Genomic DNA, 23,123 nt, shown 5'->3' on the forward strand with positions numbered 1-23,123 from the left:
AAAGGACTATCTTGATGGTGTTCCTGTAGAGAATTGTTAAAATGGGCACAGGCAGCCTTGCACACTTCAATGTCATCAGAAAATGTAGACCCTGCTGCACCTTCTTGATTAATGACGAGATGTTGTGGGTCCAGGTTAGATAAACTGTTACGTGATCACCAGGGAACTTGGTGCTCTTCGCTCTCTCCATGGTAGAGCTGTTAATGTGCAATGGAGCGTGGTCAACCTGAGTCTTTCTGAAGTTCACAATCATCTCTTTTGTCTTGTCCACACTGAGACTCAGGCGGTTGTTCTCATACCATTTGGAAAACCTCTCTACTTACTCTCTATACACCAACTCATCATTGTTGCCAATGAGGCCAATCACTTTTGTATCATTAGCAAACTTGATGTGGTTTGAGTTGGATCTGGCAGTGCAGGTGAGTCAATAGCAGGCTGAGCACACAGCCCTGGAGAGCACCAGTGCTGGAGTTTGATGCAGCTTGAGATGTTGCTGCCAACTCCGACTGACTGGGGTCTTTCCATCAAGAAGTCCCAGTTACACAGAGGGTGTCGAGTCAAAACCCTGAAAATGCTGCGAATCTGAAACAAATACAGAAAATGATGGAGAACCACAGCAGGGCAGGCTGCATCTGTGGAGAATTAGTTAATGCTCAGGTGAATGATGTTTCCTCAGAAGTTCATTTGATATCTTTACTAACTGTAATAACAAAAAGTACTCCCGTATTGAATGAGTAGTATTAATCAAAAGAAAGATTATTTCATGACTTGAGAAGCACACTAGAAAATTAATATGCATACAGCTCTTAGATAGGGAGGTAGACATAGCTATTTTCGGGACCGCTGAACAGATATGGCAGTAACCAACACCATTTAAGAAGATGGAAAACAAGCTGGAACTTCACAAATGTTATCCATCAAACACATGCCAGGTAAATTCTGTGATTCACAGAGGAAGTTAAACTAAATCAAACCATAAATAAAGCAAAATGCAAAATTCCAATGCACTGAATTATATTTTAAATCCACATGGTCGACAGGCAAATGGGTAATAATCTGCAATTACCTACAATTCAGCAAATCAAAACACTGTTACAATCTTTCATCAATACACAATGAACTCTAATGTTATCAAAACATTAATGTCTAATTTTCTTTTACATTTATATTCTTTCTGTAGCAGCCTACATGTTGCATAAAAATTCTCGACAGCCATTGATGAATTTGTTCCCATCAAATGCATTATTAGGACTCTAACTGAATGCAAAGTTACAGAGCGAGTGGATTACTTGGAAAGCACCCAAATCAAGCAAGAAGGGTGATTATAGAATTAAGATTTTAGTTCCCATCAGTAAGGTGTGTGCATGTGTCTGTTTGGAGGGAGAGGTGGAAGGGGAGCAGAAGAGGGAGAGACCTAGGAGAGTAGGAAGGAGGAAGGTGTCCATGATTAAGGTAGTCACAAATAAACAAAGGTGATTTCATGATCCAAGCTTAAGTAATTTTATGCATACCTTTTAATCTGTCCACAAACTACTCGAATAAGTACTTAGCAGTTGATGATACTTACACTTCCTCTCTCCAGGAGTAGTTGGCATTTGCTCAGGCAGTCCGGGCTATTGGTGAATTCAACCAGGGCCTTTTCTGCCTGTAGTCGGGTGGATGTGTCGGTGGTTTCATAGAGTTGTTTACACAGTATCTCTAGCTGGGCTAAGCTCTGAAACACCAAATATGTTGGTTATTAAAGAACAATGTAAACCACAAACAAGAGCACATTACTATCAAGTCAGTGATGAGTCCATAGCAGAGGTTCACAAAATTTTTTTATACCATTAAACAAGGGGTCCATGGACCCCATGTTGGGAACCCCTTGCTCTATAGAATTGCTGGATATAAAGCAAACAGACCTGGTATTTTCTGTGCCAGTACCAAGTGTCTCTGCTGATACAGACCAAATTATGAAAAAAAAATGGCGAATCTCTTAGTGCCACGATGATTCTATCTCTGGTATTAATGACTTATGGGCACACTTCAACATCTGAGCTATATCATCACTGGGACTGTGTCCAAATACTTGATACCTTTATCATCCTTCTTCCTTGGATCCATCTGTAAAGAACTAGCCTCAAGCTTAGTTAATGCTAACTTTCTGCCCCAGGAACTTGAGGCCAAGAAACAAATTCCAGTTCAGATTCATTTATTTATAACATCAAAACATACAGTGAAATATGTTGCACTGTACAAAGGCTGAGAAAATACCTTTGGCACTGTATGCCAGGATGTCTGCAAGATTCAAATTTAAGTATCATTCAATCATACAAGAATACAGCCAATTAAAACAGCATTCCTCCAGGGCCAAGCTGCAAAACACATTACCAACAGTGCACAGCACAAGTAGCACATATGGTTACAATTTCAGAAAAACATGTAGTCACAAAAAACAAAAATAAATAATATAACCCAAGGCCCTGAGTGGCATGACTGTACAATTGACGGTAAGTTGTCCTGGTCCAGTTTATTCTATCACCAAGTGAGCACTGGAGAGGAGCACCAACAGGAGGAGCCAGTCCCCAGATTCCAGCTCTCCCACACTGCCTCGACATCTCCTCTCTGATTAGCTGAACAGGTTTTGGCCTCGTCCTTGGCACAACAGCTTCTCATTGTCTGTGTCACTAATGTAACAGGGAACTGGATTTGCAATATTCAACATCACCAATATCACAGAGTATTGCGATCCCAATAAAATCATCCAAGACAATCACTCACACTGTGCACCGTCCAACGGTACACGACAAGTCCAAGCAACAACACATTGGTACACAGTAAGTCCAACTCCCTCGCTATCAAGCAACTCATCGATGGGATAGTCCTGCCATACTTTATATTCCCAGCACCCAGCAGTGACTTGTGATCATAAAAAAGATATACAGGACGAACAAATGCACCTTTGATTGGATCCAGAGTCACTGGGGTGGCCAGGCAAGCCACCATCTTACAGATGTAAGATGCAAACCTGAGCACATATTCGCTATGAAGCAACAGTATGATACTGCTCTCTATTCTGGAGGGTGCTCAGGGAGTGCTGCAGTTGGGAGTTCAGATGATACAATAAAGAAAAATCCCAAATATTTTCTCAAATGGACACACACAATCTCCCACAATTATTCCCTTAGACGCCACCACTACTGTATCATTTGCTGTAGGGTGTCAGTACATACAGACACTCCTGTACCTAGTGTCACTTTATGGACATAATATCAATCTATGTATATACCCTATCTTAAGGTACTTATATTTATTGTGTTATATATTTTATGCTGCCTCTGATCCAGAGTAACAATTCTTTTATTCTACTTTACACTTGTGCTGTAAATGGGGGTGATGTATTAGCATGGATTGATGATTGGTTAACTAATAAAAAGCAGAGATTTGGGATATATGGGTATTACTCTGGTTGGCAATTAGTGGTGAGCAGTGTGCCACAGGGGTCGGAGCTGGGTCCGCAACTGTTCATGATATACATTAACGATCTGGAAGAGGGGACTGAGTGTAGTGTATCTAAGTTTTCGATGACACTAAATTGAGCGAAAAAGCAAACTGTGCAGAAGATACAGAGAGTCTGAAGAGATATATAGATAGGTTAAGTGAGTGGGCAAGGGTCTAACAGATGGAGTACAATGTTGGTAAATGCAAAGTCATCAACGATTATTATTTAAATGGTAAAAAAAATTGCAGCATGCTGCTGTGCAGAGGGACTTGGGAGTGCTTGTGCATGAATCACAAAAGGTTGGTTTGCAAGTGCAGCAGGCTATCAAGAAGGCAAATGGAATGTTAGCCTTCATTGCTAGAGGGATTGAATTTAAGAGCAGAGAGGTTATGCTGCAACTGTACAGGGTACTGGTGAGGCTGCACCTGGTGTACAGAGTGCGTCCTGTGTGGTGGGGTCCCTGACGATGAATGCTGCTTTCCTGTGACAGTGCTCCATTTTACCCACCATATCCACTACATGTTGTAGGATTGGCACTATTTCCTATACTGGGCTGTGATGCAGGATGCAGCCAGTCAATATACTGTCCACCACACATCTACTGAAGTTTGTCATTTTTAGATGTCATGCTGTATCTCTGCAAACCCTTAACTAGAGGCCTTCTTCATAATTGCACTTACGTGCTGAGCCCAGGACAGGTCTTCCAAAATAACAAGACTGAAAATTTTAAAGTTGCTGATCCTCTCCACCTTAAATCCTCCAATGAGGGCTGGCTCATGACCTCTGGTTTCCTTCTCCTGAAGACAATAAAGCTTCTCGGTCTTGCTGATGTTGAGAAAGAGGTTGTTGTTGTGGCATCACTCAGCTAAATTTTCAATCTCCCTCCTATGTGCTGATTCATCACTTTTCATATGGCTTATAGCATTGGGGTCATCAGCCAACGTGAAAATGGCATTGAAGCTGCGCTTAGTCACACAGTTATAAACATGAGAAAGGGGCTCAGCACACTGACTTGTGGTGCACCTGTACTTATGGAGATTGTGGAGGAGATGTTGTTGCCAATCCAAACTTACTAATGTGGAAATCAAGGATCCAGAATCAGAATCAGGTTTATTATCATCTGTGTGTGTTGTGAAATTTGTTAACTTAGCAGCAGCAGTTCAATGCAGTACATAATATAGAGGGAAAAAAACAAAATAAAAATAATAGTAGATAAGTAAATCAATTACAGTATACGTATACTGAATAGATTAAAAATCATGCAAAAATCAGAAATAATACAAATAACATAAATATATCTATAATAATATAATAAAGTGAGGTGGTGTTCAAGGGTTCCATGTCCATTTAGGAATCAGAAGGCAGAAGGGAAGAAGCTGCTCCTGAATCACCGACTGTGTGCCCTCAGGCTCCTGTACCTCCTACATGATGTTAACAGTGAGAAAAGGGCATGCCCTGGGTACTGGAGGTCCTTAATAATGGACGCTGCCTTTCTAAGACACCGCTCCTTGAAGATGTCCTGGGTACTTTGTAGGCTAGTGCCCAAGATGGAGCTGACTAGATTTACGACACTCTGCAGCTTATTTCAGTCCTGTGCAGTAGCCCCTCCATACCAGACAGTGATGCAGCCTGTCAGAATGCTCTCCACTGTATAACAATAGAAGTTTTTGAGTCTATTTGTTGACTTGCCAAATTGCTTCAAACTCCTAATAAAGTATAGCCGCTGTCTTGCCTTCTTTATGACAACATTAATATGTTGGGACCAGGTTAGATCCTCAGAGATCTTGACACCCAGGAACTTGAAACTGCTCACTCACTTCACTTCTGATACCTCTATGAGGATTGGTATGTGTTCCTTCAACTTGCCCTTCCTGAAGTCCACAATCAGCTCTTCCATCTTATTGATGTTGAGTGCCAGGTTGTTGCTGCGAAACCACTCCACTAATTGGCATCTCTCGCTCCTGTACGCCCTCTCGTCACCATCTGTGATTCTACCAACAATGGTTGCATCATCAGCAAATTTACAGATGGTATTTGAGTGATGCCTATCCACACAGTCATGGGTATGGGCAGTGGGCTAAGCACACACCCGAGGTGCACCAGTGTTAACTGTCAGCGAGGAGATGTTAACACGAATCCACAGATTGTGGTCTTCTGGTTAGGAAGCCGAGGATCCAATTGCAGAGGGAGGTACAGTGGCCCAGGTTCTGCAACTTCTCTATCAGGATTATGGGAATGATGGTGTTAAATGCTGAGCTACAGTCGAAGAACAGCATCCTGACATAGGTGTTTGTGTTGTCCAGCTGGTCTAAGCCGTGTGAAAAGCCATTGAGATTGCAATGGGTCCAGGTCCTTGCTGAGGTGAGAGTACAGTCTAGTTATGACCAACCTCTCACAGCATTTCACCACTGTAGATGTGAGTGCTACCGGGTGATAGTCATTAAGGCACTATTTTTCTTTGGCACTAGTATAATTGCTGCCTTTTTGAAGCAAGTGGGAACTTCTGCCCGTAGCAGTGAGTGGTTGAAAATGTCCTTGAATACACCTGCCAGTTGGTTGGCACAGGCTTTCAGAGCCTTACCAGGTACTCCATCAGGACCTTCCACCTTGCAAGGGTTCACTCTCTTTAAAGACAGCCTAAAAGCAGCCTCTGAGACAGAGATCACAGGGTCATCAGGTGCAGTAGGGATCATCACAGCTCCAGTTGTGTTTTCCCTTTCAAAGCGGGCATAGAAGGCATTGAGTTCATCTGGTAGTGAAGCATCATTGCCATTCATGCTATTAGGTTTTGCTTTGTAGGAAGTAATGTCTTGCAAACCCTGCCAGAGTTTTCGTGCATCCGATGTTGCCTCCAACCTGTTCGAAATTGTCTCTTCGCCCTTGAAATAGCCTTCTGCAAATTATACGTGGTCTTCTTGTACAGGCCTGGGTCGCCAGACTTGAATGCCATAGATCTAGTCTTCAGTAGACAAAGTACCTCCTGGTTCATCCATGGCTTTTGGTTTGGGAACGTAGAGTAAGTCTTTGTAGGCACACACTCGTCCACACAGGTTTTAGTGAAGTCGGTAACAACTGCAGCATACTTATCCAGGTTCGAAAATGAATCCCTGTATACGGTCCAGCCCACCAATTCATAGCAGTCCTGTAGGTGCTCCTGTGCTTCCCTTGTCCATACCTTCTTGGCCCTCACTGCTGGTGCTGTAGTCTTCAGTCTCTGCCTATACTCAGGGAGTAGAAGTACAGCCAGGAGATCAGACTTCCTGAAGTGAGGGCATGGAATAGCACAGTAAGCATTCTTGATGGTGGTGTAACAAAGGTCCAGTGTATTGTTACCTCTAGTATTGCAAGTGATCTGTTGATGGTAATTGCTTAGTGATTTTTTCAGACTGGCCTGGTTAAAATCTCCCAAAACTATGGTGAAGACGTTTGGGTGTGCTGTTTCGTGTATATTCATCCCATTACTCAGATCATCTAAAGCCTGACTGACATTGGCCTGAGGTGGAACATATGCCAGAGAATTCCCACAGTAGGTAAAAAGGATGGTACTTAACCATCACATATTCCAGGTCTGGTGAACAAAATTGGGACATCACTGATATATTTGTGCACCAAGAAGAGTTGATCATGAGGCATACTCCTCCACCTCTGCTTTTGAGAGACTCAACAGATCTATCCTGACAGTGTACAGTAAGCCCGTCAATCTGAATCACTGCATCCAGTATGGAAGGGGTTAACCAGGATTCCACGAAACAAAGGACACACACGGTCCTTATGTCCTTCTGATTCAGCACCCTAGCTCTGAGATTATCAATTTTATTCACCAGAGACTGCACATTTGCCAGCAAGATAAGTCAGTATTGGGAGTTTAAAACCCCATTTCCTTAAACGCACTTAGATAGATAGATAGATAGATAGATACCTGATTCATCCCCATGGGGAAATTCAACATTTTTTCCAATGTCCCATACACTTGTTGTAGCAAAACTAATTACATAAATTACTCAGTAAAAATATGATATGCATCTAAATCACTCTCTCAAAAAGCATTAATAATAGCTTTTAAAAAGTTCTTAAGTAGTTTACTTAGATACATTAAATACAATCAACCCCGGCACTTTAACATATCTTACTCCTGGCGGTTGAATTGTAAAGCCTAATGGCATTGGGGAGTATTGACCTCTTCATCCTGTCTGAGGAGCACTGCATCGATAGCAACCTGTCGCTGAAACTGCTTCTCTGTCTCTGGATGGTGCTATGTAGAGGATGTTCAGGGTTTTCCATAATTGACCGTAGCCTACTCAGCGCCCTTCGCTCAGCTACCGATGTTATACTCTCCAGTACTTTGCCCACGACAGAGCCCGCCTTCCTTACCAGCTTATTAAGACGTGAGGCGTCCCTCTTCTTAATGCTGCCTCCCCAACACGCCACCACAAAGAAGAGGGCGCTCTCCACAACTGACCTATAGAACATCTTCAGCATCTCACTACAGACACTGAATGACGCCAACCTTCTAAGGAAGTACAGTCGACTCTGTGCCTTCCTGCACAAGGCATCTGTGTTGGCAGTCCAGTCTAGCTTCTCGTCTAACTGTACTCCCAGATACTTGTAGATCTTAACCTGCTCCACACATTCTCCATTAATGATCACTGGCTCCACATCCCTGATCTGCAACCACGCTTCCTCCGTAGAATTCTACGTGGACACTTCCACCCACAATCAGTATTGGTTCCATCAGTTTTAAGCAGCGAAAGTCGTTTAAACACACTAGGACATCTCTGTTGACTGTACTGACCTGGAAGTAGTTGTGCTTTTTAGCTGTATCAGGCTAAAGCGAGAATATTTAATCATATCCACTGAAAATTCTGCTGCTACTTGACTCGCCCCTAGGCACCCCGGAAGTTGCATAATTTCATAGGGTGGCACTGAGGCTAAGATCTAGGAGCTTATTGATCTGAGGGGATCCTGGTACTGAATGCTGAGAGAAGAGCCAATGAGCTGGATCTACTGTGGATTTCTTGCTCGGTAGGCAAATTAGAGTGGATCTAAGTTGCTTCTAAGGCTAGAGTTAATATGTTTCATCAGCAACCTCCCAAAAGACTTCATTACTGTGAATACAAGTGCTCTGGACAACAGTCATTGAGACCTGCTCACAACTTAGTAAACCTAATGTCTTGGAAATGTGAGAGGAAACTGGAATACCTGGAGGAAACAAAAGGAATAGACTCAGATGGCAAGGTTACATTATCCTCCCCCCACTCCCCCATATAGTTCAATCTATATGAACCAGAGAGATTCAAGGTACTGCATGCACAGAATGGTGAGATGTCAGTGAATAGCAATATGTAGCATAAGGCAATGAGATTTCTGTGCTCTCTGCATGTCTGTAATAAAATTTCTGTATGCTCTGTAGGAGTTAATGAATTTTCAGTTTGAGAATGCATTCCTGTGCTGACACAAGATCAATCTCCAGCAGTGATCTGCAGATTCATGATGCCACTGTTACGCTACATTAGCTGCCAATAACAGAAAGAGCTAATGTTTACACACTGGACAAACAATATAGGGCACAATCAATATGAGACCAATCAAGGAAAACTTTGCCTGGTCTCAGCTAGGCACAACAGTTGACAGTATATTTTACTTTAAACTCCATTTTTTAAATTAACACATTTTTAAAAATTACAGTACATTCAGTTTGAGCGATGGAATGAAAGCTCCCAAAGAATACAACCTTTGGGAACTTAAAACCAGTTTAGAAACACAGTTATATCCAACAACAGTTTAAATGGAAGTCCTGACTTTTGTTTTAAGATTGAATTTGCCACTTAACTTTCTCTAAACTGAAAAACAAAGGAGCATGGTGTTCTGTGATCAGATAATACAACAGATCACCGCCACATTAAATCATATTGACCTAATACTTCTGTGAACAATAGTTACAAGAAAATACTAAATTTTCTTTGATTATTTTTAAGATAATTTCCACGGTGTCATCAATATTGCTTACTTTATTACATCTGGTAAACCTGGCATTGATCAGAATTTATTGAAAAGAAACAAGTACATAGGATTGGAGACAGAAAATATAACTTATTTCTCCATTTTTGCCAGTTACGCCCCTCCAACACCTTTGACATAATGGTTCTGGAACCTTTGCAGAGCTGAGCACATGCAACCAACTCTTCCTCAGGCTCCTTCAACAACTTTCACTGTACACTTTCAAGACACTTAACTGAAGAATCTTCATGTAAAAGACTGCCAAATTTTAACGCTGTGCCTTACAAAGGTAATTAAGTGTTTTGTTCAATGGTAATACTTTCCATAAAGCTAAATACAAAGCTCCCATCTTAAGGAAATAAGTCAAGGGGTTGGAAGTTTAGAAGAGATTATTCCAGAGCTTGAATAATACAGGGGACCCTTATTTATTACCAATCAGTTAACTTAAATTCACTCTTGTAGACTTTACAAATATGAGGTGTTAGTAGCCTCATCGTGACAGTGGAGGTTGGCTATGGACCGACAGGTCAGAAGAGCAATGGGAGAGGAACTGAAATGGGTGCTCACCGGGAAATCTTACGTTTTGTGGTGTACAAAGGGAAAGTGGCCAACAATCTATGTTGGGTCTCAGCTCAGTAAAGGAAGCCACGCTGGAACACTCAAACAGACTCAGATGTGAAGTGTCGCCTCACTTGGAAGGACTGTTTGAGGCCCTGAGTGATGGTGAGGGGGAAGGTGGATGGCGTGTGTAGCACTTGTCCCGTTTGCAGAGATAAATGCCAGAAAGGAAATCAGTGGGCATCTGCAGATCCGCTTGTATTTATGATCAGCAATCTAAAATGTCCAGTAATCTCTCAAGGAACAAATGTTGTATTTTAATTCTTATTCTAAATTACCGTTCACAGTACAGCACTTATTGTGGGCAGCCCATAAACATCATTGCTAAAAAAAAAACTCAGTGGCCACTTTATTAGGTACTTCCTGTATGATTGTATGTTGGTCTGCTGCAGCTGTAGCCCATCACTTCAAGGTTTGACATATTGTATGTTCAAAGATGCTCTTCTTCACACCACTGTTGTAACATGTGGTTATGTTATTCCTGCTTTCCTGTCAGCTTGAACCAGTCTGACCATTCTCCTCTGTCCTTCTCTCATTAATAAGGCATTTTCATCCACAGAATTGCAGCTCACTGATGTTTTTTAAAAAAAAACTAAAAACATCCATTCTCTGTAAACTCTGGAGAGTACTGTGTGAGAAAATCCCAGAAGATACTCCAACCTTCCTGTCTGGCAACAACAATCATTCCACGGTCAAAGTCACTTAGATCACAATTCTTCCCCATTTTGACGTTTCGTCTGAATCTCTTGACCATGTCTACATGCTTTTATGCACTGAGTTGCTGTCACATGATTGGCTGATTAGATATTTACATTAATCATTAGAAAGAGGTGCCAGGATCAGAAGTTGTTGAATCATTGTGGATGGAGCTAAGGATCAGCAAGGGAAAAAGGATGCTGATGGGAGTTGTATACGAACCCCCAAATTCCAATGGAAGATAGAAAACACATGGCAAAAGGGCTATGTTACAATCGTCATGGGGAATTTCAATATGAAATTTGGGGCTGGATTCCAGGAGGGGGAATTTCTTAAGTGCCAACGAGATGACTTTTCAGAGCAGCTCGTGGTTGGGCCTACTAGGGTATCAGCTATTCTAGATTGGGTATTGTATAATGAACCAGAATTGATTAGAGAGCTTTAGGTACAAGAGGTAGAGCAGTAGACATAGTGTATATGGATTTCAGTAAGGTATTTCATACGGTTCCCTATGCAAGGCTCATTCAGAAAGAAAGGAGACACGGGATCCAAGGAGACCTTGCTCTGTGGATCCAAAATTGGCTTGCCCACAAAAGACAAAGGGTGGTTGTAGATGGTTCATATTGTGCATGGAGGACGATGACCAGTGGTGTTCCGCAGGGATCTATTTCTGGGACCCCTTCTCTTTCTGATTTTTATAAATGATCTGGATGAAGTAGTAGAAGGGTGGGTTAGTAAGTTTGCTGATGACACAAAAGTTTGGGGTGTTGTGGATAGCCTGGAGGGTTGTCACAGGTTACAGCGGGGCATCAATAGGATACAGAACTGGGTTAAGAAGTGGCAGATGGAGTTCAACATCTGCCACTTCTTAACCCAGTTCTGTGAAGTATGAAGTGGTTCATTTTGGTAGGTCAAATTTGAAGACAGAATATAGTATTAATAGTAAGACTCTTGGCAGTGTAGAGAATCAGCGAGATCTTGGAGTCCATATCCATAGGACACTCAAAGCTGCTGCGCAGGTTGACAGTGTTAAGGCAGCATATGGTATGTTAGCATTCACCAACCATGGGATTGAGTTCAAGAGCTGTGAGGTAATGTTACAGCTATATAGGAAATAGGCTGAGAGAACCTGGCCTTTCCTCCTTGGAGCGACAGAGGATGAGAGGTGACCTGATAGAGGTGTATAAGATGATGAGGGGTATTGATTGTGTGGATAGCCAGAGGCTTTTTACCAGGGCTGAAATGGCTAACATGAGGGGGCATAGTTTTCAGGTGCTTGGAAGTAGGTAGAAATACAAGTTTTTCATACAAAGAGTGATGGGTGCATGGAATGCACTACTGGCGACGGTGATGGAAGCCGATACAATAGGATCGTCTAAGAAACTCTTAAGATTGGTACATAGATCTTAGAAAAATAGAGGGCTATGCAGTAGAGTAATTCTAGGCAGTTTCTGGAGTAGGTTACAGTGTCGGCACAACATTGTGGGCCAAAGGCCCTGTAATGTGCTTCAGATTTCTATATTCTATACCTTAGGGGCAAGTGATCATAATATGATTGAATTCATCCTGAAATTGAAGCAGAAGTTAAGGTCTGATGTATCAGTATTACAGTAGAGTAAAGGGAGTTACAGAGGCATGAGAAAGGAGTTCGCCAAAACTGATTGTAAAAGAACACTGGCAGGAATGACAGCAGAGCAGCAATGACTGGAATTTCTGGAACCAATTCAGAAGATGCAAGATATAAATACATCTCAAAGAGGAAGAAGTATTATTAGGGAAAGATGACACAACCGTGGCTAACAAGAAGTCAAAGCTAACATAAAAGCTAAAAAGAGGGCATATAATAGAGCAAATAGTAGTAAGAAGTTAGAGGATTGGGAAGCTTTTAAAAACCACCAGAAAGCAACTGAAAAGTCATTAAAAAGGTAAGGATTGAATGCGAAAGTAAGCTAGACAATAATACTAAAGAAGATACCAAAAGTTTCTTCAGATACATAAAGTGTAAAAGAGATGAGAGTGGATTTCAGACAACTGGAAAACAATGCCGGCGAGGTAGTAATGGAGGACAATGAAATGGTGGATAAATTGAATAATTATTTGGCATCAGTCTTCAGTGTGGAGGAGAGTGGTGATAATTCCAGGTGTCAGTGGTCATCAAGTATGTGAAGAACATTCTCGGGAAACTGAAAGGTCTGAAGGTAGATAAGTCACCTAGACCAAATGGTGTACACCATAGAGTTCTGAAAGAGATGACTGAAGAGATTGTGGAGGCATCAGTAATAGTTCCAGAAGATTGGAAAATTGCGAACATTACTCCACTCTTCAAGGGAGAAAGGCAGAAGAAAGAAAATTACAGACCAGCTAGTCTGGCCTCAGTGGCTGGGAAGACGTTGGGAATCGATTATTAAGAATGAGTTCTCAGGATGCTTGGTGGCATACGATAAAATAGGCCATAGTCATCATGGTTTCCTCAAGGGAAAATCTTGACTGACAAATGTGTTGGAATTCTTTGAAGAAATAACATGCAAGATAGACAAAGGAAAATCGGTTGATGGTGTACTTAGATTTTCAGAAGGCCTTTGACAGGGTGCCACAAATGAGGATGCTTAACAAGCTATGAACCCATGGTATTACAGGAGAGATTCTAGCATGAATAAAGCAGTGTCCGATTGGCAGGAGGCAAAGAGTGGGAGTAAAGGGCGGTCGGTGACTAATGGTGTTCCATAGGGGTCCATGTTGAGACCGATTCATTTTACCTTATATATCAATGATTTGGATAATTGAATTGATGGCTTTGTTGCAAAGTTTGTAGACACTATGAAGATAGGTGGAGGGGCAGGTAGTTCTGAGGAAGTAGAGAGGCACAGAAGGACTCAGACAGATTAGGAGAATGGGCAAAAAAGTGGCAGATGAAATACAGTATCATGAAGTGTATGGTCATGCACTTTGGTGGAAGAAATGAAAGGATTGACTGTTTTCTAAATGGAGAAAAAATATAAAAAGCTGAGGTGCAAAGGGACTTGGGAGTCCTTATGCAGGATTCCCTAAAGGTTAATTTTCAGGTGAGTCTGGTGAGGAAGGCAAATGCAATGTTTGCATTTTCAAGAGGATGAGAATATAAAAGCAAGGATGTAACGTTGAGACTTTATCTAGCACTGATGAGGCCTCAGTTGGAGTACACGCAGACCCCACTTAATGCTGATGATGCCTTCCTCAGTGGTGAAGCACTATGTAAATCAGCTCTATTCAGGGTCGTTATATCATTATGTAAACTGACATGTGTCCCTGATAAAAATAAAATGAAACCTGAGATATGATACATTATTTTATGTATACACAGTAATTTGTGGAGTAACAAACTTGCAAATAGGCCTAATCTGTACATCAGTGGAGCAGCAACACATCACAGCAGCAGTCGAGGGAAGCGGCTGGTGATTACATTTTAGAGGAGGGACCAGGCTGTGGTCCTCCTCTAACCGGCTTCTTCTTCAAGTAGGCATTGAGATTTGACTTCCTTTTCTTAATTTTCCTCTCAAGAAGCAGTTCTCGGTAGCAGAAAATCATGTTGAACACATAAGCTCCTGGTTCATTTCATAGCTTTTCACACCAGTCAGCCAGCCATTCTTGACTGGATTGGTCTCCTTTTGGATTAACCAGGTTCACGGTATGAACATTCCTGACCCGACCTTTGTTTTTTACGAGGTTGAGTGCCCAGCCCAGCGCTCAACCCAGCACGGATGGAAAGCGTGCCCGGGGGGGGGGGGGGGCAACTGGGTTCGAACTTGGGAACATTTGCTTCCAAAGTCCAGTGCTGATGCCACTGCGCCACTTCGCTCCCAGTCAGGACCATTATCGATGAACTGATCCATGATTTGTGTGATTGTGGTGATGCTAGTGCTGAGGTATTTTGTGGTGAGGTTTCTTGCTGGTGTCCCCTCCTCTCCAGCTGTGTCCTCAGATTTACCCAGAGTGTGTTGCTCTGCCAGTTCTCCAAGCTCTTTGGTATTAAGGTTCTCCCTACCCTACCCTCACAGGAAGTTGCAGTCAGTTTTCCAGACATTATTGGTGAAAAAAATTGAATAAATTGGCAAGGAAGCAAGAACATTTACAGACGCAGTGGAGGCAGACTGTGAACTAATACGTGATTGGCTGTGAGTGGCTCAGAGCATATTTAAAGTGCTCTCATTGGCTGATTGAATGTTTACTGTAATGGCAACTACTCGAGAAGTTTTAAGTGTTGTTTAGAATGAATTTTTCTTATAACAGTGTTGGAACGAATTAGCGCTATGTGGGGTAATGTTACGCAGGGTCTGAGAGTATTATGAGCAGGTTTGGGCCTTTATTTGGAAAGAATGCTGAAACTGGAGAAGGTTCAAAGGAGGTTCATGAAAATGTTTCCAGGCTTGTCATATGAAGAGTGTTTGATGGCTCTAGGCCTGTATTCACTAGAATTCAGAAGAATGAGGGGTGATCTCATTGAAACCTATCGAATGAAGAAAGGCCTCGATAGAGTGGAAGCTTTCTATGGTGGGGGAGTCGAAGACCAGAGAACACAGCCTCAGAATAAAGGGGCATCCTTTTAGAGTGGCGATGAGGAGGAATTTGTTTAGCCACAGAGTGGTGAATTTGTGGAATTCTTGGTCACAACACAGGCAGCTGGGGAGGTAAAGTCTTTATGTAGATTAAAGGCAGAAGATAGGGGCTGAGGGGAAAACCTAATCTGCCATGAGGAGATGGTGGAGCAGACTTGATGGGCCAAATGGCCTAATCTGCTCCTGTATCTTTTATGTCCTATTAATGATATGTACCTAATACAGTGCTACTGAGTGCATATGCCATTAATGACCATGAAATATTTGTAGGTCAATCACACTTTGCTTAAACAACTTTAATTTGCAGCAACTTAAGGAGCTCACCAATAGTACAACTACATGTTTTCAGGCATATCTGTAGAAGAGGGTGCTCAGTGTACGTTCATCTCAGTTCAGCAGGACACCTACCACAAAGCTACCTAGAGACAATGCAATAATATTTGGAGATGGCATCCTCTAGATTTAACTGGTAGCGTGGAGACACGTTTCTACCAAAGGGAGTGTAAGGTGCTTCTTCTCTTTGCTAACCTGCAGATCATCATTGGGCACCTGCTTAGTACCACAACTCCCACCACCCCGCCGCCAGCCTCCGGATCCAGCATATTATCCTCCGCAACTTCCGCCACTTTCAACAGGATCCCACCACTAAGTACATCTTTCCCTCTCTAGCCCTCTCCATTTTTCACAGGGATCATTCCCTCCACGACTGCCTGGTCCACATGTCCCTCCCCACAGATCTCCCTCCTGGTACTTATCCCTGCAAGCGTAAGTGTTACACCTGTCCCTATACCTCCTCTCTTACCACCATTCAAGGCTCCAAACGCTTCACTTGTGAGTCTGTTGGGGTCATCTATTGCATCCGGTGCTCCCGGTGTGGCCTCCTCTACATCAGCGAGACCGGACACAGATTAGGGGACCGCTTCGTCGAGCACCTCCACTCCGTCCGCCACAACAGACAGGATCTCCCAGTTGCCACCCACTTCAACTCTGCTTCACATTCCCATTCGGATATGTCCATACATGGCCTCCTCTACTGCCATGATGAAGCCAAACTCAGGCTGGAGGAGCAACACCTCATATACCGTCTGGGTAGTCTCCAGCCCCTTGGCATTAACATTGAATTCTCCAACTTCCGGTAATTCCCTCCCTCTCCCTTCCCCCATCCCATCTTCACTCTTCCTCTTCTTCCAACTGCCTATCACTTCCCTCATGGTTCCACCTTCTTCTACTACCCATAGTCCTTTCCCTTTACATTCCTTCTTCACCTCTCCTGCCTATCCCTTCCCTCACCCCTTGATCTTTCCTCTGATTGGTTTTTCACCTGGCACCTTCCCTCCTCCCACCTTCTTTATAGGGCCCCTGACCCCTCCTTCTTCAGTCCTGACGAAGGGTCTCAACCCGAAACGTTGACTGCTCGTTTCAACGGATGCTGCCTGACCTGCTGAGTTCCTCCAGCTTGTTTGTACGTGTTGATTTGACCACAGCATCTACAGTGTACTTTGTGTCAAGGATCAATGTGCTGCCTTATAACTGGCAGTGAAGGATGAGCACCCATCACTCACACTTGCTGGAATACTTAGAAGCTACAACATTTGTGGACCACAGAAAGGGGTTAAAGATATCACAGTTGCTGCCACTGAGTCATTTAATAAACTTTGTAGAGTGAAACTCTGTTAACCCAGTACAGTTGGGGATACAGGTGGTATTGGACAGAACTACTGGATGATACTCCAATCTTCTGGATGTTACTCCAGTCGATACTTCACGTATCTGCTTTTATTTTTTTTTAAACTGTTACAAAATTGATTTACACATATTCCAGCAGAGATCACAAATCACTGGATTCTGTACTGGGTTGGAGGCTGGCCCCTCCCGTCAGTACTATCCTGCAGTATTCACTCCTGGGAAAACGAGCTGGATTGTGTTCATTAACAGTTACACTAGTGTGAGATAAGAAACGAGAATAGAGTGTTTATAAATTCTGGCGAGAGATAGATAGGTTAAGTGAGTGGGCAAGGGTCTGGCAGACAGAGCACAATGTTGGTAAATCTGAGGTCATCTACTTGGAAAGAAAAAAACAGAAGCGCAGATTATTATTTAAATGGTAAAAGATTGCAGCATGCTGCTGTACAGAGGGACTTGGGAGTACTTGCGCATGAATCGCAAAAGGTTGGTTTGCAGGTACAGCAGGTGATCAAAAAGGCAAATGAAATGCTGGCCTTCATTACTAGAGGGATTGAATTTAAGAGCAGGGAGGTTATGCTGCAACTGTACAAGGTACTGTGATGCCACATCTGGAGTACTGGGTGCAATTCTGGTCTTCTTACCTGAGGAAGGTTGTACTGGCTTTGGAGGTGGTGCAGAGGAGGTTGATTCCAGAGATGAGGGGGTTAGACTATGAGGAGAGATTGAGTCACCTGGGACTGTATTCCCTCGAATTCAGAAGGATGAGAGCTCTTACAAAAACATATAAAATAAAATTATAAAAGGGATAGATAAGATAGAGGAAGGAAAGTTGTTTCCACTGGTTCGTGAGACTAGAATTAGGGAATATAGCCTCAAGATTCGGGGGAGTAAATTTAGGATAGATGAGGAGGAACTGCTTTTCCCAAAGAATGGTGAATCTGTGGAATTCTCTGCTCAATGAAGCAGTGGAGGCTACTTCAGTAAATATACTTCAGACAAGGTTGGATAGATTTTGCATAATAGGGGAAATTAAGGGTTATGGGGAAAAGACGAGACAGGTGGAGATGAGTCCATGGTCAGATGAGCATAATCTTATTGAATGAAGGAGTAGGCTCAACAGGCCAGATGGCCTACTTCTTCACCTATTTCTTGTGTTCTTATGAGAGAAACATACAGGTTAAATGAAGCTTAAGTCACTGGTTCCACGTCAAAAAAATGACAGTTCCTTTCTTGTATATCTGAAGTTCAAGGTGTGGGAACTCAAGTTTTGTGGCATCCAAAAAGAATATTATTGTTGGATGAAATGTATTAATTTGAGCTACGACTTTCTTTTGGACACTCCACAACACCTAATGCCTTGACCAGAAATGTGGTGACACTCCAATGACTGTTGTTTCAGTTTGGCAACAATATTTTTCTGACTTGGGTCCCAGTCAATGAAATGTCATTGCAGGAAGACAGCAGCCATCATGACGGACCCTATTATGTAGACCACTCTCTTTTCTTGCTGCCATCAGGAAGGAGGTACAGCACCCCAACACCAAACTTATTTCAAAACCTATGGACTTAGGCTACATCCACACTACGCCGGATAAATCCGTAACCGAAGCTTTTTCTCTTCGTTTTTACCCTCCGTCCACACTAAAACGGCGTTTTCGTCCCCCGAAACCGGAGCTTTACAGAAACACTTTCCAGGGTGGGTATTTTTGAAAACGCTACTCGGGCAGATCAGTGTGGACGGGGTAACCGGAGACTTTTAAAAACACTGGCAGACGGCAGCGCACTATTTCATTGTTTTCGTGAATGCAATCTAACAATTTCAGAACAGACAGCAAAGAGATTGAAGCCAAAAGAGTTAGAAATGTACTCACCAAATACTTTGACCCATAACTTACTGAATAAATACCGGTAAGTATACTGTACTCACTTTGTCCTGTTTTCTGTCCTTGCTCGTATGAAGGTGGTTTACCTATTTATGCAAGCACTTTTCTGACAATAGATGTGTAACAGCCTAATGTAACATTGTATGGAAATACAAGATAACACTGATGCAGACATGTTTTATACCTTTAACAAGGTGCTTTATTAATGCAACAGAGTTAGTCAGTTTTTCAATGTTCGTTGTCAGCCGGGTCAATCTGTCCGTGAACGCCCTGTCGGCTGCCGCCATATTCTCCAGTATTTGATTTTTTTTTAGTTTTAAGTTCTCCTGCGCGAGAGCCAACAGCTGTCTGTCGTTTAAGTTTTTCTAGTCTGTAACTACACAAACGTGCACTTTTACAGCGAGATTCAACACCAAGCATGTCGCTTGTTTTCGGTAGATGTGTCCTGAGCACGGGCAGGAGGAGATTTGCTGAAATCTCCGTTTCAGTGTGGATAGAGATATTTTCAAAAACGCATAGTGTGGACACCTATCGTTTTTACGCAAAACCGGCATTTTCAAAATTATCCGGTCTAGTGTGGATGTAGCCTTAGAGTCAACTCATGTTCTCAATATTCATTATTATGTTATTTTTTCCCCTCTTGGTAGATGCAGTTTATGGTCTTTTGCACATTGCTTGTTTGTCCATCTATGTTGTGTGTATTTTTTCATAGATTCTATTATGTTTCTTTGTATTCAAAGTTCAAAATAAATTTTATTATCAAAATACATATATGTCACCATATACAACCCAGTGATTCATTTTCCTGCAGGCATAATCTGCAAATCTATAGAATAGTTATTATAACAGGATCAATGAGGGATCAACTAGAGTGCAAAAGACAACAAAATGTGCAAATGCAACTACAAAATAAACAGCAATAAATAATGAGAACATGAGATAATGAGATAAAAAGAGGCCTTATAGTGAGATCAGTAGTTGTGGGAACATCTCAATGGGTGGGCAAGTGAGTGTAGTTATCTCCTTTTGTTTAAGAGCCTGATGGCTATGGCAGTAACTGTTCTTGAACCTGGTGGTGCAAGTTCTCAGGCTCCTGTACCTTCTACCTGATGACAGCAGTAAAAAAGAGAGTGTGGCCTGGGTGGTGGGGATCCCTGATGAAGGATGCCGTGTTTCATGTAGATGTGCACAATGGTTGGTAGGATTTTCCATTCAAAGGCATTGGTGTTTCCATACCAGGCTGTGATGCCGCCAGACAATACACTCTCCAACACAAATCTAAAAAGTTCTGTAGATGTCATATTGAATCTCCAGACCTCCAAGGAAGTAGAGGCTGGTTCCAGGACAAATGTGAATACCCTCAAATAAGTGAATTTCAGGGTAGCATATGGTCATACAGTGAGATATAGATACTTTGATAATAAATTTACTTTGTACAGGTTTCTGCATGAAAGGTGCATCTAGAAACTCAGGATAGTGCAAAAGGATTTATTTTAGCCTAGGTTTGGGGTACAGTTCTATAACAGAAAAATCAGAAGTCTGGAGTCAGTGGCCAACATAATTTGGAACATCAGCTTCCGTAATTCTTGCTTTAGCAAAAAACATCTTCAGTATGTAAATGAGAAAGTATGTTTTAAGACTTTTACCACTACACTGAAACAGCAGAGGTCAAATTTTTGAGAATTTATATCTTCAATCAGGTTTGGGCTAAAGCAGGGGTTCCCAACCGGAGGTCCACGGACCCCTCACATAAAAAAAGGTTGGAAACCCCTGAGCTGAGGTTTGAGATGGGAGCAAGTTGTGGCTACTTCTGCTATAAACTCTTATCAGGCTTGTCCCAGTAATGCAAACATAGGCAGATACTTGCGGTGAGCTCCAACCTCAAGCACTGGAGGAATAAACTGCACCTGTAAATTTTTTGGCAAAATAAAGAAAGCTGGTTTGGATTGCAATCTAATTTGAAAATTTTAAGGTGAAAAATAATCCACTGAAAGCTACAAAGAACAAAATTTCATAAATTGATGGAAGAGTAATTTAGAGGCCTGACTTTAAAAAAAAATCAGAAGCACAAGCTTAAATCCTATTCTGATAGCGGAGGAATTTAAAATAGTTTAATTAAATAATCAGTAATTAACATTTTTTAAAAACTATCACAGAAATCATAAAACAGTCTCAAAGTTGTAAATCCAGATTATTCACCATTCTCCTTCAGGGGAAGTTTCCAAACTGTACCTACTCAGACCAAATTGTCATTCCAGACCGACAGCAGCATGACTAGCTTTTAACTTCCTACTGTAATGGGTCAAGGGTCCTGCCAAAGGGTCTTGACCCAAAATGTCGACTGTACTTTTTTTCCATAGATGCTGCCTGACCTGCCGAGTTCCTCCAACATTTTGTATGTGTTACCAAATGCTATCATGCAGCTCTTCCTAAGATGGCGCCACATACGGTGACCGTATACAAGCTCCATTCCAAATCTACAGTATACTACTAATTTCTATGATTTTCTTAGCATTTTCTGTTCAAGTAGCTGATAGTCACATCAGATACGATAGACTGACCCTTCTGTTCATCGGAAAGACAGCATTTACCCACTCTATGCTGCCTGTCCTACACTGGGAACCCATGCTTACGCAATCCATGGGAGACTCACCTGTTACACCACCACTACCTTTGGAAGAAGCACCGGAGGCGAGGGAGAAGGGCTGGCATTCTGGTGAGGCTGAGACAGCGTGCAAATCGGCCACCACTCCCTAGCATACTCCTGGATAATGATCAGTCCCTGGATAACAAGCTTTGTGAACTGAGAGCTAGAATCTCCTATCAGCGAGAAATAAAGGAATGCAACGTTTTGTATTTCATGGAGATCTGGCTGACGGAGGAGATACTGGATCATGCCATTGAGCCCTCTGGGTTCTCCCTGTTCCCGGCGGACAGGTCGAAAAACCTCACTGGGAACAGTGAAGGAGGAGGGGCATTCTTCATGGTCACAATGCTTGGTGTGACCCCCAGAATGTGCATGCACTCAAATCCTTTTGCTCCCTAGACCTGGAATACCTGGTGCTGCCTAGGGAGTTCACGGCTGTTATCATCACAGCGCGTACATTCCGCAGCAGGCTGATACTGACCTGGCTCTCAAGGAACTGTACAAAACCATCAACATAATGGAGACTGCACACCCAGAGGCTGCCTTCATCGTCACCAGTGACTTTAATCGAGCGCTGACGAAAGTCTCTCTGAAGTTTTGTCAACACATCCAGGTGAGCACTTGTGAAGATGAGATACTTAACCAATGTTACACTCCCTTCCACAATGCTTACAAAGCTCTCTTTCGCCTAGCTTTTGGAAAATCAGATCACTCTTTGATCCTGCTTTTGCCGACATACAGGCAGAATCTGAAACAAGAGGTGGCCACAGTTAAAACCATCCACTGTTGGTCCGACCAATCGGCCTCTATGCTGCAGGACTGCTTCGATGACGTCGACTGGAATGTCTTCCCTGACGTGCTTGTCTCCAAGTTCACTGGAGTCACGTGCTTCATCTGGAAGTGCATCGACGATGTTGACCCCCAGAAGTCGGTCAGGATCGTCCCAAACGTGTAATCTTGGATCAATAGTTCAGTGCGAACAGCACTTACAGCGCGACATCAAGCTTACATCGCTGGTAATCAGCTAGAGCTCAAGAAAAGCAGCTATGATCTGCACAAAGCTATCAAGGCTGCGAAACAACAATATAGGAACAAGATTGAGTCAAGATTCACAACGAATAGCACAAGTGACTTGTGGCAACGGCTGCATACCATCACAAACTTCAAAGGCAAATGTTGTGGTGCCACCAACATCGCGGCCTCTCTCCCAGATGAGCTCAATCACCTCTATGCTCGGTTCAATGTCGCTAACTCTGAGCCTCGGAGGAAAGCCGCCACTACAACCTGCAACCTGGTCATCTCTGAGGCTGAGGTACGCAGATGTTTCCAATGAGTAGACAGTCGCAAGGTTGCAGGACCAGATGGCATCCTCGGGCGATGTGCGCAGCACAACTGGCAGGTGTGTTTACTGACACTTTTAAGCTCTCCCTCTCCCAGTGTAGAATGCCCTCCTGCTTCAAATTATCCACTATCATCCTTGTACCAAAAAAGACCAAAGTAACATACCTGAAGGACTGGCA

At 42.7% G+C, this 23,123-nt stretch overlaps 1 protein-coding gene across 1 annotated transcript in view; it reads right to left on the reverse strand.

Moving 5' to 3' along the window:
• xpo7 (exportin 7) overlaps positions 1-23,123 on the reverse strand; it is a 191,711-nt gene that overhangs the window by 160,625 nt on the left and 7,963 nt on the right. Inside the window, exon 2 of the mRNA XM_073061943.1 lies at positions 1,568-1,714. Within this exon, the coding sequence (XP_072918044.1) occupies positions 1,568-1,714 (147 nt within the window). The remainder of the gene's footprint in view (positions 1-1,567; positions 1,715-23,123) is intronic.

This window comes from Hemitrygon akajei, chromosome 1 (genome assembly GCF_048418815.1).
Source record: "Hemitrygon akajei chromosome 1, sHemAka1.3, whole genome shotgun sequence".
Taxonomy (NCBI): Eukaryota; Metazoa; Chordata; class Chondrichthyes; order Myliobatiformes; family Dasyatidae; genus Hemitrygon; species Hemitrygon akajei.